Source organism: Bidens hawaiensis, unplaced genomic scaffold, assembly GCF_021521415.1.
Source record: "Bidens hawaiensis isolate Kalapana, Puna unplaced genomic scaffold, B.hawaiensis_p1.1 tig00010099_1, whole genome shotgun sequence".
NCBI lineage: Eukaryota > Viridiplantae > Streptophyta > Magnoliopsida > Asterales > Asteraceae > Bidens > Bidens hawaiensis.
The window spans coordinates 68871-84758 of record NW_027491761.1 but is presented as its reverse complement, the minus strand read 5'-3'; the positions used below and the strand labels follow the sequence as shown (position 1 = coordinate 84758).

The 15888-nt window shown below is 35.5% G+C and overlaps 1 protein-coding gene and 1 pseudogene across 2 annotated transcripts; one reads left to right on the top strand and one right to left on the bottom strand.

Annotated features, from left to right (window-relative positions):
• The first annotated feature begins 578 nt into the window (after positions 1 to 578).
• LOC143534177 (mitogen-activated protein kinase homolog MMK2) lies at positions 579 to 3475 on the top strand. The gene is made up of 6 exons (XM_077028738.1): positions 579 to 876; positions 2017 to 2146; positions 2231 to 2368; positions 2448 to 2780; positions 2857 to 3040; positions 3107 to 3475. Exons 1-6 carry the CDS (start codon positions 716 to 718, stop codon positions 3280 to 3282), a joined length of 1122 nt encoding a protein of 373 aa, XP_076884853.1. The 5' UTR covers positions 579 to 715; the 3' UTR covers positions 3283 to 3475.
• A 699-nt stretch (positions 3476 to 4174) lies between these two features.
• On the bottom strand, positions 4175 to 8690 carry LOC143534176 (sphingoid long-chain bases kinase 2, mitochondrial-like; annotated as a pseudogene). Its single transcript, XR_013135489.1, has 13 exons — positions 8625 to 8690; positions 8227 to 8323; positions 8090 to 8166; positions 7094 to 7147; positions 6952 to 7011; positions 6782 to 6859; positions 6637 to 6683; positions 6397 to 6437; positions 6203 to 6287; positions 5947 to 6061; positions 5750 to 5872; positions 5540 to 5640; positions 4175 to 4663 (listed from the first exon to the last, which is right to left on the bottom strand). The product of XR_013135489.1 is annotated as a sphingoid long-chain bases kinase 2, mitochondrial-like (transcript).
• Between the last annotated feature and the right edge of the window lie 7198 nt (positions 8691 to 15888).

Here is a 15888-nt window from a genome sequence, read left to right as displayed (position 1 = left end):
AAGTTTTCTTGATTTATTTAATGTATATAGTCATCTATTGATAAACTTTGTTTTCTCATTCAACTTGATTTTTAAAGAAACAATCATCAAAGATTTTCTTTTTCAAACCGCTATTTTCTTTTTGTTAAAACAACACAATTGCCAAATTTTCTAACCATGATTATTTCCATGGTACAAATGAAAAATGAATCTTGACCCCTATCTAACTAGGGATAAGCAAACAAATACCGGTATTAATTCGATTCCAACTTTATGTGTTTTCGGTACCAATGTTACTCGGTTCGATACTATTATTTCCTAAATTTTATCTTCAATATCGAACCAATACAAAAATTTATAAAAATCGATACGGGTATTTCGATATCTGTCGGTACGACCATGAAAACACAATTTTCAAGCCTTATTACACTCCAACAAAAATCACCCACCATAAAAATTAAGTGATAAACATTTAGTCAAATAAATAATCAACCCCTATAACAGGTGTGAAATTTGACACCACACACAATTCACAATTCAACAATAATAAATATAAAAAAGGTAATTTCTTTTTCTTTTTCCTTCACGGGTTTTACACGTTCAACTTGAAAAGTAACAACACTTTTCTCTCTCTTCAAAGTCATAAACCTTCATCAGTTTAGAACATGTCAAAGACATATCTTTTGGTGAATCTAATCTAGGTTGTGTTTCTAGAGAGAGAAAGTAAAAACAACCTATGGAGACAAACTCAGGGGATCAGGGTAACAACATTAAAGGTGTTCCAACACACGGTGGGCGTTATGTTCAGTATAATGTGTACGGTAATCTTTTTGAGGTTTCTAGGAAGTATGTTCCTCCGATCCGCCCTGTCGGTAGAGGTGCTTATGGTATTGTATGGTATGACTCCAATTCTTACTTTTTTTTAAAAAATATGTTATTATTTTTATTATTATGTGATGGGTTGTACTTGTTAACTTATTATGGTTGAATTTGATCTGTTTTTATTTGATAATTTCTTATATAAGTATGTATCCTTGAGTTAGGAGTTGGATCTAATACAATATGAGAGATTTCGTGCTAAGAATACGGAACGAAGAAAAACAATTGGATGCGGTGACATTTATTTTCGTAGTCTACTTGTTAAGTGTAGCATAGTTATTATTAACCTTCTTGTAGATTAATACATGAATAATTAATCTACAACAAATTGAAGCAGAGGAATAATAATTACTCTACCTATAAAGTGTAGCTTAATTATTATTAGGGAAAACCTCATAGAAATGTAATGAAGTTTCAACACTGTTCCAATTTGGTCACTAAACTTTTTTTTACTCAACAAGGTCACTCAAGTTTCAAAAAATGTGTTTTATTATTTTTTTATTTCAAAATGTTTTTTATTTTTAACATGCTGAAGAGGATCGATTGTTTTTGTTTGTAATCTTTTTTTATTTACATGGGTATTACATTTGATTTTTGAAACTTCTAAATATTTAAAAGGAAAAAAAGTGTTTTTATTTATTTTTATTTTTAATGAAAAGCACCACATCAACATGGTAGAAAAAACCTATAATTAGCACATTATATGAAACTTGAGTAACCTAATTGAGACCCAAAAAAAAGGTTGACCTAATTGGAAGAGTGCTGAAACTTCGTTACATTTTGTTTTTTTGTAATAAGGAAATTACTCTATACAGAGTAATTACAAACGACTTTTTTTTTGTCATTACTGTGTATTGTTTGTACGATATATTCATTTGTACGTTATCTCTACCCCCTTAGAGTTATGTTTTTGATACTTCTAGGTTCACAAATGACGAATATTGTGATAATTGAAAATTTTAGGATTATAATTCTTTGTGGTTGGTTTGATTAGTTAATTTAGCTACATTTAGTTTCATGTGTGTGGACTTGAAACTTTGATGAATTGTCTTTTGAGGGTGTTACATCATTTTACATGATTAGTTTTTTTTAAAGGTGTTACTTAGATGATTATGATAATATTTTGGCCTAAATAATTTGGTTGACTTACTACTCTAGTGCTGCGACGAATGCGGAGACACGTGAAGAAGTTGCCATCAAGAAAATTGGCAATGCATTTGATAATAGAATAGATGCCAAAAGGACTTTAAGAGAGATTAAGCTTCTTAGACACATGGATCATGAAAATGTGAGTTCCTTTTAACGATCCTTTTTCAAGTTGTCTTTGTAATAATATTATGATTTTGTAATAATCAACCTTTAACGTTTACAGGTTATTGCAATCAAAGATATAATACGGCCTCCACAAAAGGAAAACTTCAATGACGTTTACATCGTTTATGAGTTAATGGACACCGATCTTCACCAGATTATACGTTCTAACCAGCCTCTGGCCGATGATCACTGTCGGGTTTGGCTCAGTTCTCTTCATTTAAATTGCTCATATTCTACGAGTTAATTCCGATGACTGAATCTTTGATTGTATGCAGTATTTTCTTTACCAAATACTACGAGGGCTCAAATACGTTCATTCGGCACACGTCTTGCATCGTGATCTAAAACCAAGCAACTTGCTTTTGAATGCAAACTGTGATCTAAAAATCGGGGATTTTGGGCTTGCGAGAACAACTTCTGAAACCGACTTCATGACTGAATATGTTGTCACTCGCTGGTACCGCGCCCCTGAGCTGCTCTTAAACTGTTCAGAGTATACTGCAGCTATCGACATCTGGTCAGTTGGTTGCATTCTTGGTGAAATCATGACCCGACAACCGCTTTTTCCAGGCAAAGATTATGTTCATCAGCTCAGACTAATCACAGAGGTAACTCTTATTTTATTTTATTTTTTTTGCATTTAAACATGATTTATTTGACCATTGTTTTTTTTGTTTTGTTTAGCTTATAGGTTCACCGGACGACGCGAGTCTTGGTTTTCTGAGAAGTGACAATGCACGAAGATACGTTAGACAGCTTCCTCAGTATCCGAGACAACAATTCTCTGCTAGATTCCCTAATACATCTCCTGGAGCTGTTGATTTACTAGAAAAAATGCTCGTATTTGACCCAAATAGGCGTATTACAGGTATCGTGTTTTAAGCATAATATAGTTGTGCATATAGTAATAATAATGAGTTTGGTTGAACTGCAGTTGAGGAGGCACTGAGTCACCCATACTTGGCGCCACTACACGAGATCAATGAGGAGCCCGTGTGCCCGCAGCCTTTTAGTTTCGACTTTGAGCAGCCGTCATGCACGGAAGAACATATCAAAGAGTTGATTTGGAGGGAGTCTGTTAAATTCAATCCAGACCACCCTACTCACTGATGATGTATCTTAGAGATTGTGACGTGATCGTAGAATGACTGTATTATGTTCTTTCGGATACGCAATAAAAGCAAAGGGCATATTGGGTTTGTACTTGCATCATTTGTTTTTGTTTTTGTTTTTGTGACTTGGTGAATCCATTTCTTGTATTATTCAAATGGTCTATATGAAGAAAAGGAAGAGTTAGCTTCTATTCTCAAATTTAGCTGTTGCCATATATCTTCTCATTAATTCCTTATTATTTATGCAGAATGTACCTTAAAAGATATTACTATTTTTACTTTTTGAGTGGTCTTTAGCCCCCCCCCCCCCCTCTCCCTCCTTTTCTATTTTTTAAAATAGATTTGGATTCTTTGTTTGGATCCGTGAGATAATTGAAGTGGCATTTCGTTGTTCTAGATACTTTATCTTGGTTTTAAATCATTGGTTTAAACATTACTTCGGTGCTTCTTAATCCTTTCAAAATGGTAGCAGCATACCCCTTTTGTGATTTCTTTCTATCAAATAATCATACCTTTGTGATTTCTTTCTATCAAAGAAACGTACCAATGGTTTATATGTGCGTGATACACCGTGAACCGAAAAGTTTTAGCCGTTCCAACATTTTTTTTATTTAAAATTTGCTTGAACCGGATCCTTTCGATTTGTAAATTGAATAATACACTTACGAAGTTGTTCATAAGTGTAATTAAAGATGGTATATATTGTCAACAAATAAAAAGATGATTATATCCAAATTTATGTAAGAAAAAGATTAGAAATAAAGACTTGAACTGTGAACTCATGATAAAACACAGTAAACAAAAATCATACAAATATAAGATTAAAAGTAACATTTTACACATTGAATTTCCATAAAAAGAAACACAATTTTATAAACACTAACCAGCTCAACACAATACAAAAACGCGGTCACAAGGCATTACACTCAGCTATGCGACAGATTCAGAAATTTTCATGAAATCTTTGGGTTTTCAGATTACAAAATTTGTATGTTAGTGCCAAAAAGACACTCATACTGGTAAGTCTTCACTAACTGAGCATTTAATTATTGCATTTTTATACAAATGATATTTATATCAAAATACAAAGGAGACATACATACATAGCTTATTAAACTCCCATCAGATATTATTTTTTTCTAAAAAGACTTCTACCAATGCCGTTGTGATTGCTAGCTAACGAACAAAGTCCTTCATCTGACCAAAAATGATGACTCAAAACAGAAACATATTGAAAATACTTTTGGTTTCAGCAAATCATGCTGATAACAGATGGCAGAATTGTGAACTTTCTTGGAAGGAATCCCAGATGCTCTCCATCAGATTGTACGTAAATGCTGTCGCTGCCCACAACCTCCTCTACTTCGATCGAGAATGCACTGCAAGTAATGACAAAACCAACGATAAAAATTATCAAATATATTACTAGCTCACCCTCAAAACTGTGTATCACAAGTCAACAATTCACTCTTTAATGTTTTTACCCTTTCAAAAAGATATCTCCCCTCAATAAATTGGTATGATATCTATTAAATTTGCATCCTTCAAATATACACAGTTTATTAGATACACCCATTATTAAATTTATGACATCCTTTATATTTGCATTAGGATATAATAGCTGAGATAGCGAACGGTATCCTGGTCACATATTATGAATTATATATAAAGAAAATAGATAATATGAAATTTAAGTATTTTGAATAGATGCTTTTAATATTAATTGGATGAATATGATCTTATACATGGGTGTATATGAAATTGCTTCTTTTCTTTTCGGGCAAAATTAATCATATTGTGATTTCTACCCATTTCTTTATGAATGGGTTGATTTAATTTTAGGTTATGCTTCCTCTTGACTGTGTCAAATGGGCCAAAAGGATAACTAGAAAGAAAACGGGTCAAGCAGTCAAAAGTGTATTTTTCAACGCATAAAACTTTCTAAATTTTTTATTAATAGTGTAATAATATTGGTTTTTTAGTCAAAAGAAACACAAATTGATTTTTTAAAAGTTGAAGTGTGTGTGGGTCATATGTACCCGACCCAACTTGTCTCAACCCAATAAAATAGAAACAATTTTAACTCATTGACAAACCCATCCGTTTTGCACCCCTAGTAGTGAGTATGTCACCATTACATATACATTAATGTCATTTAACTGGGTCCACTAATTCCTCTAATTTATCTCTATGGAAGGGTATTTTAGACTAACGAAAATGATCAATAAACGATGCTTCGGTTTTTTCATACATACCTTCTTGACAAGACGTTATTAACTGACAAATGTGTCCCATTGTACAGCCTGTGTAGTTTCATAATAAAGTCGTACCATTTGAAATCCTGAAGTGTCACCACCTGGAAGATAAACAAAATTTACTGCAGAGTTAAGGTTGTGGCTGAAACAACAAAAGATGTATTTCAACTCTGTCATCTCTAAATCAAATTCAATAAGTGTATATAGCACCTCAAAGTTTCCAGTTGAAGGGTGGGCATTGGGAGTGATCCTCATTCCACCGCCAAAGAATTGTGCATTTCCAATGCACAGAGTAGTTACTTTGGGATATAGTTCCCACTCGCCGTCATTGATCTAAAAAATCATAAAAAGCTTGTTTATAATAAAGAACAAGAATAAATAGCAATTCAAGTATAGAAAGTGCTAACTCTAATCCTTAAATCCTGGTTGTGGTGCCCAAAAAATGCTTGCAGTGCACCAATAACATAACACAGGTTCCCAAATCTCTTGTATTTAGATGCATGGTAGCCTGCTTTTGCACTCCTGAAATTTTACATAACAGTGTCATTTAAAAAAGCGCTTCTCCGAATTCTTTTGACTTCTGAAATTATTAATTTGAAAATTATGATTATAGAAACTATATTATTACACGGTATTAGGGGCAAAAAGCATAACGTCACTTACAAATGAATATCAGCAACATTTATGAAGTAATGAGAATCTCCACCTTCTTTGGTGATTACTCCTACATCAATTCGTGACGTAGATCCTGCAAAAGGCTTCCATTTGAACAATCAGAACAAAAATGTATATGGCAGCAACAAGTTACACCCTCCAAAAAGCTATATGAAATTCCAAAAAAAAGAAGAAATCACTACCTTTAACTATGTGTTCAATGGAGTCAACAGGATCGTTTGACCTAGAAAAGAAGGAAAACGATTGTTCAAGAATATAATAATGTTTGAAAACATTGTAAAAGTTTACATATGACAATGCTTAGACTTTCATTGTGCTTAGTAAATCATATATTCGAACTTTCGAAGTGATACAGCCTTAGAAAACTTGGGCGACTGATTAAATATCATATAACTAAAAAAGCGAGTGGAATAAGTACTAACCAGCCAAAAGTTCTTGCGAAGTCAGACCCAGTCCCCAAGGGTATTAACTGCAAGTGAATAGGAACTTAGATGTCTCCTCTTAATTAATAATATGTGGAAAATTATAATGCGGGATACGAAATAAGGGTTCTATGCGATCACTTACACCTAGTGATGTTGTACCGGGAACCTTTGAATCATGTTTAGAAACTGGTTTTCCACCCCAGAAGAATCCATTAACAACCTGACATTCAACAAGTTTTTGTGCCTTCAGTACATAATTCAATGCTTAACAGTCCAAAAAGAATATATATTTCACTCTGAAAAGTGTTTCACCTCATGAAGAGTCCCGTCGCCCCCAACTGCCACAACTGCATCGGCACCTTCACGTATGGCCTACCAACATTTGGTCCTTTGTAAGTCTTAGTAATTTGAAATACATGAATGTAGTGCAAACATAAAGGCGCAACAGGCCTACCTCTCTTGTTATGTCTGTCGCATGAGATGGGCCTGAAGTTAAAGATTCGCTAATCTGTTGAAATATGAAGATTAGTCAACACATTTCATAAGAAGACATCATTGAAGCATAACAATTAATTGCATGCTCTAACACGCAATAGAGATGTGGAATGTGACTACATATTCCAACCATGCCACCCCCCCCCCCCCCCCCGGTATATAATTAATTGCATGACACACAACAGAGCTATACAGTTATTGCGTTATCAAAAAATAACTATTATGTTTAGCCAGAGGCCAGAGCACTTTTAGGCTTTGGTAAACACACTACCATGGAAACTGGATATGTGCATTTGTTGTTACTTCTATATTCCATGAATGACATATATTCGGATCCTAGATAATCACTCAGGCGGTTAATTGTTAAACTGTTAGGCGCCACCCTCCGTAAATCAACTAAAATCACCTAAACATCTATTCTCAAACTTCTCAGAAAATGCATTCAATAGAATACAGTTTTTATGACATGAAACATTCTAACTGCCTGTAACCACAAATTCGCAATTCGCGGGTCTTCTGGCGAATTAGGTAACTATGGGATAGAGGTACGGTGTGCCTGCATCCCACCCTCCCGAGACCCTACTTATAGCTTTGCTATTGGTGGGATTCCACTGGGTATGATTGATTTAGTTATTTGATTAACCCTACTTGTAATTACAGGCTTTTTAGCAATTCAGGCCTTGGACTTTAAACCGAAAGCCCATAGTACTTGTGTTGCACTCGCGCATAGCTCAGTTGTTGGACTTTAAACAACAACTGATCGTCGTATTTGATAACAAAAATGAGCATGACCTAGATCGATCTGACATTAGCATCTAGCAATTGTCTACCTATCCTAATACACAATTATTTCAAGAATGAGCTCCCGAATTGTCTTCCTAATACAAGTAAAAGTAATGTTAAAGTTAAAAAATGAATGAATGCTTAATGGTTAAGAAAAGAAGAAGTAAGTTACATTGCAATGAGTACCGAGGCGAAACCTAAGGTAGGGCAGCAGCTTCTTCCATTCTCTTCCGGTACGGCCATTAGCACCTAAGGAGTGGTGGTGTGTAATATATAATTATAATTAAATAAATAAAAAGTAAGAACAACCTCTAGGATTGACGATGAAAACAAGGTCACGGCGGCGAGATCATGAGGTAAGGGTTGTTGTGAAAACGAGGGTTTTGACATTGATACCATCTTCTCTCTGTGTTCTTCACTTCTTGATGTAAGTGAGTAATACTTTTTTTAACTAGGGGCTTTCCGTATCGAAAACACTGATTGAAAAATGTTCTCAAAATAATTAAGATGAATGAGATATCGAAGCTCAAAGATGAGTGGTTGGAAAATCAAAATAAGAATAAAAAGCATTAAAGACGTTTTATGCAATTTATTTTTCGACAGGAGTTACGGATTGAATTCAAAATCATAATAAAAAGCATCAAAGACGTTTAATGCAGTTTGCTTTTTTAGTTTTGAGTCTTTGATCCTAGCTCCACTATAAATACCAAGGCAAGCCTTGGGTTTGAGACACACCAATTTGCAACTTGAAGAGCTTGCAAATTCTCCAACATTTCTTCATCTTCTCCAACACAACCATGAAGGTACGAACCGATCCAATTCGGGTGCCTAGTCAACTCTGGCAGTACATACTGCTCCGGCCTTTGTACCCTGGGAAACAAAACGAGTAGAGACTCGGAATTTGTTTTAAAGACCCCGTGTTCAACACGATCTTCGGTCACCAACTTCTACTTCTACCCGATTCTTTGTACTTTGATTTATTTCAGTTGTATTTGTACTGTAATTTAATGCTTTCTAGATAGGTGTTTTTTGTTCATTCTTTGTATTGTAATCGTATTAAAAGTGTTTTATTTATTTTATACCGAACGGTTCCTACAATCTTAAAACAAATTTTTTTAAACACCGTTCGGTTTAAAAAAAAATACATTTTTTTCGGTTTTAATCAAAGGAGTACTTTGGTAAACCCGAAAACCGGTTACAATTAACTTTATTCTTTTCAAGGAAAATTCATCGTTGGTCCCTTCAAAGTTGGACTTAGAACACCTTCGTTTGAGTAATTCAAGAATTGTAATAAAAGTTTTGAGTAACTTTTAATTAAAGTGGGAGCGTTCACTGTATATTTTTCTGGATTATTAGCGGGGCGAAGTTTGTTTTTCTTAGGAAAAATGGCGACACTGTCAAACGAAACCGTTACCAGTACCCCTTTGAACACCGTGGTGGGAGCGTCCACCATGGCTAATCACGCTGAAAAACCCGAGAAGTTCTCGGGTCTGCACTTTAAATGGTGGCAACAAAAGATGTTTTTCCATTTGACCACCTTGAACCTAGCACGGTTCTTGAAAGAATCCGCTCCCCCGACTACGAACGCCGAAGGGGAGACCGACGTTCAAGCATTGAGCGCGGTAGATGCGTGGAAGCATTCGGAATTCTTATGTCGTAACTACGTGTTAAACGGCCTTATGGATTCGTTGTATAACGTGTACGTTTCAATAAAGACCGCCAAAGAATTATGGGAGTCTTTAGAGAAGAAGTACAAAACAGAGGATGTGGGAACAAATAAATTTGTTGTCGCTCGTTTCTTGAATTACAAAATGGTTGACTCCAAGACTGTGATAAACAAAGTCCAAGAGTTGCAAGTTATACTTCACGATATCCATGCCGAGGGAATGACACTTAGTGAGACATTTCAAGTGGCAGCGGTGATTGAGAAATTACCCCCAAGTTGGATTGAGTTTAAGAATTATTTTAAACACAAACGAAAGGAGATGCCATGGAGGATCTTATTGTTCGTCTTCGTATTGCGGAGGACAATAAGGTGGCTCAAAAAAAGTTACCATGTTGGATGCTTCCGCCAAGGCAAACTTAGTTGAGCATGGACAATCCTCCAAAGGGGGTAAACAGGGTAAAGGTAATGGCGGTAAAGGGAAAGCAAAAATGGACCTTGGCGTAAAGAAAGGGGATGTGAAAAAGAAGCCTCCACCTTTCCAAGGGACATGTTACAACTGCAATAGCGTGGGGCACCGTGCCAACCAATGCAAGGAACCAAAGCGCTCGCGCGCGCATAGGGTAGACGAGGATGGCACTCCTCTCGTGGCGATGATAACCGAGGAAGCAGCTTTCATCGAGGAAGTCAACATTGTGGGGGGCGCTCCCAAAGGGTGGTATGTTGACACCGGCGCAACCCGCCATGTTTGCGGCGACAAACAATTCTTTAAGAATTTTAAAGAGGCGGTGGGTGACCAAAAGCTTTATATGGGAAATAATGCGACTGCGGATATCATGGGGGAAGGCGATGTGGTCTTGAAGTAGACTTCTGGGAAGGAGCTCACACTGTCCAACACCCTATATGTTCCCGATATTCGTAAGAATCTTGTCTCAGGATGGATGCTCAACAAGTTTGGATTTCATTTGGTGATTGAATCGGACAAAGTTATTTTGTCTAAGAAAGGAATGTGTAAGTCCCCGGTGCGATGGTGATCGATACGAGATCCGCACGAGGTCTAGGAGTGTGGAATCCTCCTAGACTCGTTTATGGTGTGGGAAGACGAAGAACACAATTACACACAAGCAAACACACGAATGGGATAAAACGAATCTGCAGATCCTTTATATATTAAACCAACACATTACATACGGAAAGACAAACAAAGACACGGCCGACCCGAGGTGAGCTCTACCTCGGGCCGTCCCACGCGACTCTCCCTCTCGGTTTCTCTCTCACAATACTCTCTCTTTCTTGATCAACTCACAACCACTACTAAAACTAACTCCAAACCCTAAACATTACACACATATATATAGACTAATATCTTCGCGGGCTTGGGCTTGGGCCTATGGTGAAGTTGTGCTAACTTCACCAACACGTCCCATCTAGTCAGAATTGCATAGCGACGGTCACAAAATGCACCAACTGACTCCCCCTTGACCGTTGCTCTCAATTCTAACAAACACAAAAGATTATCTGTTACAAACCATGAACCAACAGACTCCCCCTTTTCCGTTGCTCTTCTGTGTTCTTCTTCTGGTAGGACTCAATCAACCAGCAATGTCTGAATCTGTCATGAAGCTTTACAAATCTACCAATCACCTGATGTCTTCCATATCAAATCTCCCCTTCAGTGTAAATGCCTCCAGATTACTTCGATCGAGATCTTTGTTCGTGACAATCCCGGTGCCTAATCAGTCGTCTCAACCATAATCGGTTTGTAAAATAAGGTTCAATCTTCAACTACTCAACAGCAAGTGATCAGTTTCATCACAAAACCACCTTGGCAGAATCTAACATACATGACCATAAATATATAACGGGTTTCCCGATAAAGCCGAAGCATCTTCAATTACCATGGATAACGATCAAAAAATTTCTTATTATTTCCGAGAATGAATTTATTTAAGTAGCTCACCCCTAATAAATAAGTATCCCAGATACTCGTATCCCACATTTTCAGGTTGAGAGCTTAAACAATTTAATTCCCGATTAAATCCAACTTGTTCCAAAATTTTCACCTTAATAAATAAGCATCCCGGATGCTCGTATCCCACGTTTTCAGGATCCAATTCTCGAACACCTTGAAAATAACATAAATAATATGCTCTGACCGCGATCCAGTAATGACGAAAACCCGAACAAAATTTGACTTTCTTCAGTTGGTCAACTCCAAAAAAAATATGTAGGATTTCAGGCTGTTGTGGTTGTGGATTTAAACATAGATATGTTGGTATCTTGCCGGAAATGGTGAGGAGACATACAAATATGGTGGTGGTGGTGGTGGTTGTGGGGAATAGGTAGAAAGGGGAAGATGTGGTAGAAGACAGATAGAGAAAAAACAAAATTACCCAAATGCCCTTTACTTAACGGAGGAATATAAACGGAGTTAAAAAAAGTACTAAATGTCACACCCAACCCTGGGGGGCTAGTCGTGATCGACTGGTATCAACCATGAGCAACGGAAAATAAATAAACTTAAAAGGAAATTCATAACATGCTAAGAGTTTGCAAATTCAAAGATACAACTACAGCAAACGGGTCAACCATGACCCATAAATTGTCTTAGATGCATAGCACCATTAATTAGTCTAGGATGTCATCTAACGATTACATCTTTATTTATCAAGTAGTCTTCCATGACTACATTACTTTATTCTTGAAAACCAAGGCTTCTACGGTTCACTAAGGCGACTAAGGCATAACCTCATTCCCTTCCCCAATGGCTAAGTTACCTGAAAAGTACATACTAAAATACGTCAACAAAATGTTGGTGAGCTCGTGAGTTTAAGACACATAATAATAAAGTTGACACATCATGGTATATCACATATCAAGTCCACAATCAAACCTGCAACTAGCATAAGTATCCCCCAACTCATACTAGAAGTTATACCGTCCCAGACTATCGCCCTGCTAAAGCAATAATCAAACACGTAGGTTATATGCCGCAACGATCCGCAGATCTCAGTGTGGTTTACCCAACATAGGGTCACTGTGCGTGGGGGTCTCCCAAATAGTACTACCCATACAAGCCTCCGGCCCATCTCCTCGGGCTAATGATTGTGTAAAAGTTGGGACAAATTTAGCAGTAAAACACCCCGATAGTTCCATACCATATAAAAAGTTTAGGAGTATGTACTAGTTCCCAAAAATTTAAGTAAAAAGGGATTACACGCGAGACTCACCAAATGCTCCAAGTAAATCAACGATTGACTTCCCGAAAGTGGTGGTTCCTATGGTGAATAACGAATTATAAATACTTAACTCAACTAGTTTTAACCTCAATAAAGATTCAATGGTGAAACGAGTATTTAATTCTAAGCGTTGGCCCAAGTGTTAAGTTCCATGTGGATAAAGTTTCCTTTTATGGAAAGTTTACACTTATATAAGTTATAATGTTGATGATGTGTGTTTATGTATTTAGTTCAACTACTAATTATGTTAATAACCTCGTTTTACTTGACCACGTTTTCATAAAGTTTCTATATTTAGAAAGTTCGGGCCTTATGTTCGGTTGCGGGTTACCGTATGACCATAAGAACTATATAATTTGTTCACATCAGTAGCATGATCATTTCTGGTTGGAAACATCAGCCCTTGGGTTTTCAAGAGTTAACAATACAGGTAGTTATCGGTGTTGTCGGTTTTTAACGACAAGCCTTTAAAATATGGTTTTCGTAAACAAATTCCCTTATAATTAAAATTCCAAATTTTCCAGAATATTAAGGTATACGAAAACATATTATTTTCATATCTGAGATTTCAGAAAGTTTGGTGACGTAAGGACTTAGTTCCCGTATTTTTCGTTTATCATTCGCTTTGGTGAAAACCGGGTTTAAGACTTGGTAAATTTTAGGAAAATAGGGTAAACACTAAAATTATGACTTTATTACAATATACTTATTGTAAAAAAATATATATTCAGAATGTTCATATTATTGTAGTTTTGAAACTACTCGTTCGGTTTATGTCGGTTCGCCGTAACTAGAGGTTAAATGTCAAATCTTGTCCAAAGAGGTGTTGTTTTTCCCTAAAATGTTTTTATACATTTATATTAAATATTTTAAACAAAATTTTCTGGAAAATGTGGGTCTTACAGTGTTGAAGCGTTTTAGTCTTAAAAACCGGCCCGTTCGGTTTTAAACGAACAATACTTTAAAGTTTGTAAACGAGCCTGTTTTGTAAATCCAACTTCCCTTAAACATTTCATAGCTTATATTTATCTTTTTTAAAATTATAAGCTTCTGTTTTAAAGGTCCGGTTTTATAATATTCGAAAATTACGGTTTAACTTGATACCTTGTTCCAAAAATACCCTTTTTAAACAAAAACCCACTTTTGGTCACCGAACCACTTAAGACCAGTTATGTTACATAAAAATAAGTTATTTTTACATTTCATGGGTTTTAAAAACATACTCTTGGCCGTATTAATGCTAATGAACTCGGTTTCGGCCCGTTTGGCTTATAGTTTGATTTTTAATGCGGGGTTTCGCGAAAGACAGATTTGGGCCAGCTTATTATTTTTCAAAATATCATTTTTAAAGCTATACAATAATGTCATAATCTTATTTAGGTTTACGGGCTTATTTCTTAGTTAAACGAGTTATAAAATACGGGTTTTATAACGGTTTTTAATATACGGTTGATGTTACTTTCCGGGGCTGAACATGTGCAGCTTATTGGGCTTATTTTTATTGTTTTTAAACTTCTAGAAATTATGTTAAAATTTAGAAGTTAAAATGGTCACTTGTCGGTGCGGTTTTTAAACTAGTTTATCTATTAAACGAGTTACCGAACGGTTTTATTGTTAGCTTTTGGGTTTGGTTATTTTTCCGTTTAAAGATAAGAATAAAATACTTTTAAACTTCTGGAACCTGTGCTAACAGTTCAGAAGTAACAAATCGCATATTTGCTCGGTTTTTGAACTAGTTTGACTTTAAACGAATAACCGAATGGCCATTATTTTGGCCACGGTTTTGGGACTGCATGACACGCGATTTTTGAGGTTCCAGACCAGTTATAGATTATGCAGATTCCGGTTATTATGTAAACGAAGTTTTAAGGTTCGGTTTCTTGGCCCGTTTTGTTTAAAAACAAGGTTTTTGTTTATAATTTCTAATTTATTCAGAAAGTTACTCTCCTATTGTTCTGAATCTGATTTATTAATCTGTTTATTAACAATATTTAGATAAATTTAAAGCAAGGTTATTTTCTTATTTGTTCACGGTTTAACATGCGGGTTTAACACGGAGCCAAAGCTTAGAATCGTATACAAACAAAACGAGTACGGGTTGTGATACCTGGTGCACACCAGGGATTTCACGAGTAGCTCGTTCTCGCCTTTGGGCTGGTTCCACGAGCAGTAGCGAGAGACAACAAAGGTTAGGGTTGCAGTATTTGACCAGGGAATTAGAAACAATCAGGTTTCAGAATCATTAGAATAGAATGAGGCATATCAACGAATTACCGGTCTTTTATCTCAGGCAGAATTCACGAATACAAAGCTTGGGCTGCAGATTTCCTTGTGTTTCTTGGCTGTTACAGAGAGAGAACAGGGAGTTATGGGGGTTGCAAGAAGTGAAGTTTGATATTGCTTATAAAGACTGAGATGGAGATTTGGTACAGAGGATTTCTTGGTTTGTGAAGCCATGCAATGACTCTTATTGGTGCTGCAAAGGAAACGTGAATGGAGGACAAAGAAGAAGGTGTTCAGGGTCTTCATTGGTGCAAAAGATCTGATCCGGATTTTGAAGATATATTATATTTTGTTATGTATTATTATTATTTTTTTTGTTTATATATAATATATGTATATGTGTGTGTATATATTATATATATATTATTAATTTTATGTTGTTACATTTTAAACATGTTAATTAAACCTTTATCTTTAAAGCTTCGTTGACAATTCAAGTATATTTTATTTACATATTATTATTATTTATTTACTTATATTAAATCATGTTTATATATATTGAGATAATTTATTTATTTAAATTGTTTAATTAGTTATTTTATCAAGTATAAAATCGATGGTATTTTGTAATAATCCCTCCAAACAAATGATAATAATAATATCGGTTTGCAATAATAATAAACGTAGAGATTAATCATTCAATCAATAACGTTACAATCTCAAACTTAACTCAAACCGCATCGAAATCTAAATTCATTAAGTCATGTTATATCTCTTATAACTAATTCATATTGATATTATTTAACTAGGAATCCTTGTCTGTGTATCCAGAAGGGTTTATCATTC

What these genes read in the sequence shown, in the direction of transcription:
- LOC143534177 (XM_077028738.1), top strand. Translation starts at nt 716, where the DNA reads ATGGAGACAAACTCAGGGGATCAGGGTAACAACATTAAAGGTGTTCCA. An exon ending in GGTGCTTATGGTATTGTATG is followed by an intron (nt 877 to 2,016) that starts GTATGACTCCAA and finishes TTACTACTCTAG; the next exon opens with TGCTGCGACGAATGCGGAGA. An exon ending in CCCAAATAGGCGTATTACAG is followed by an intron (nt 3,041 to 3,106) that starts GTATCGTGTTTT and finishes GTTGAACTGCAG; the next exon opens with TTGAGGAGGCACTGAGTCAC.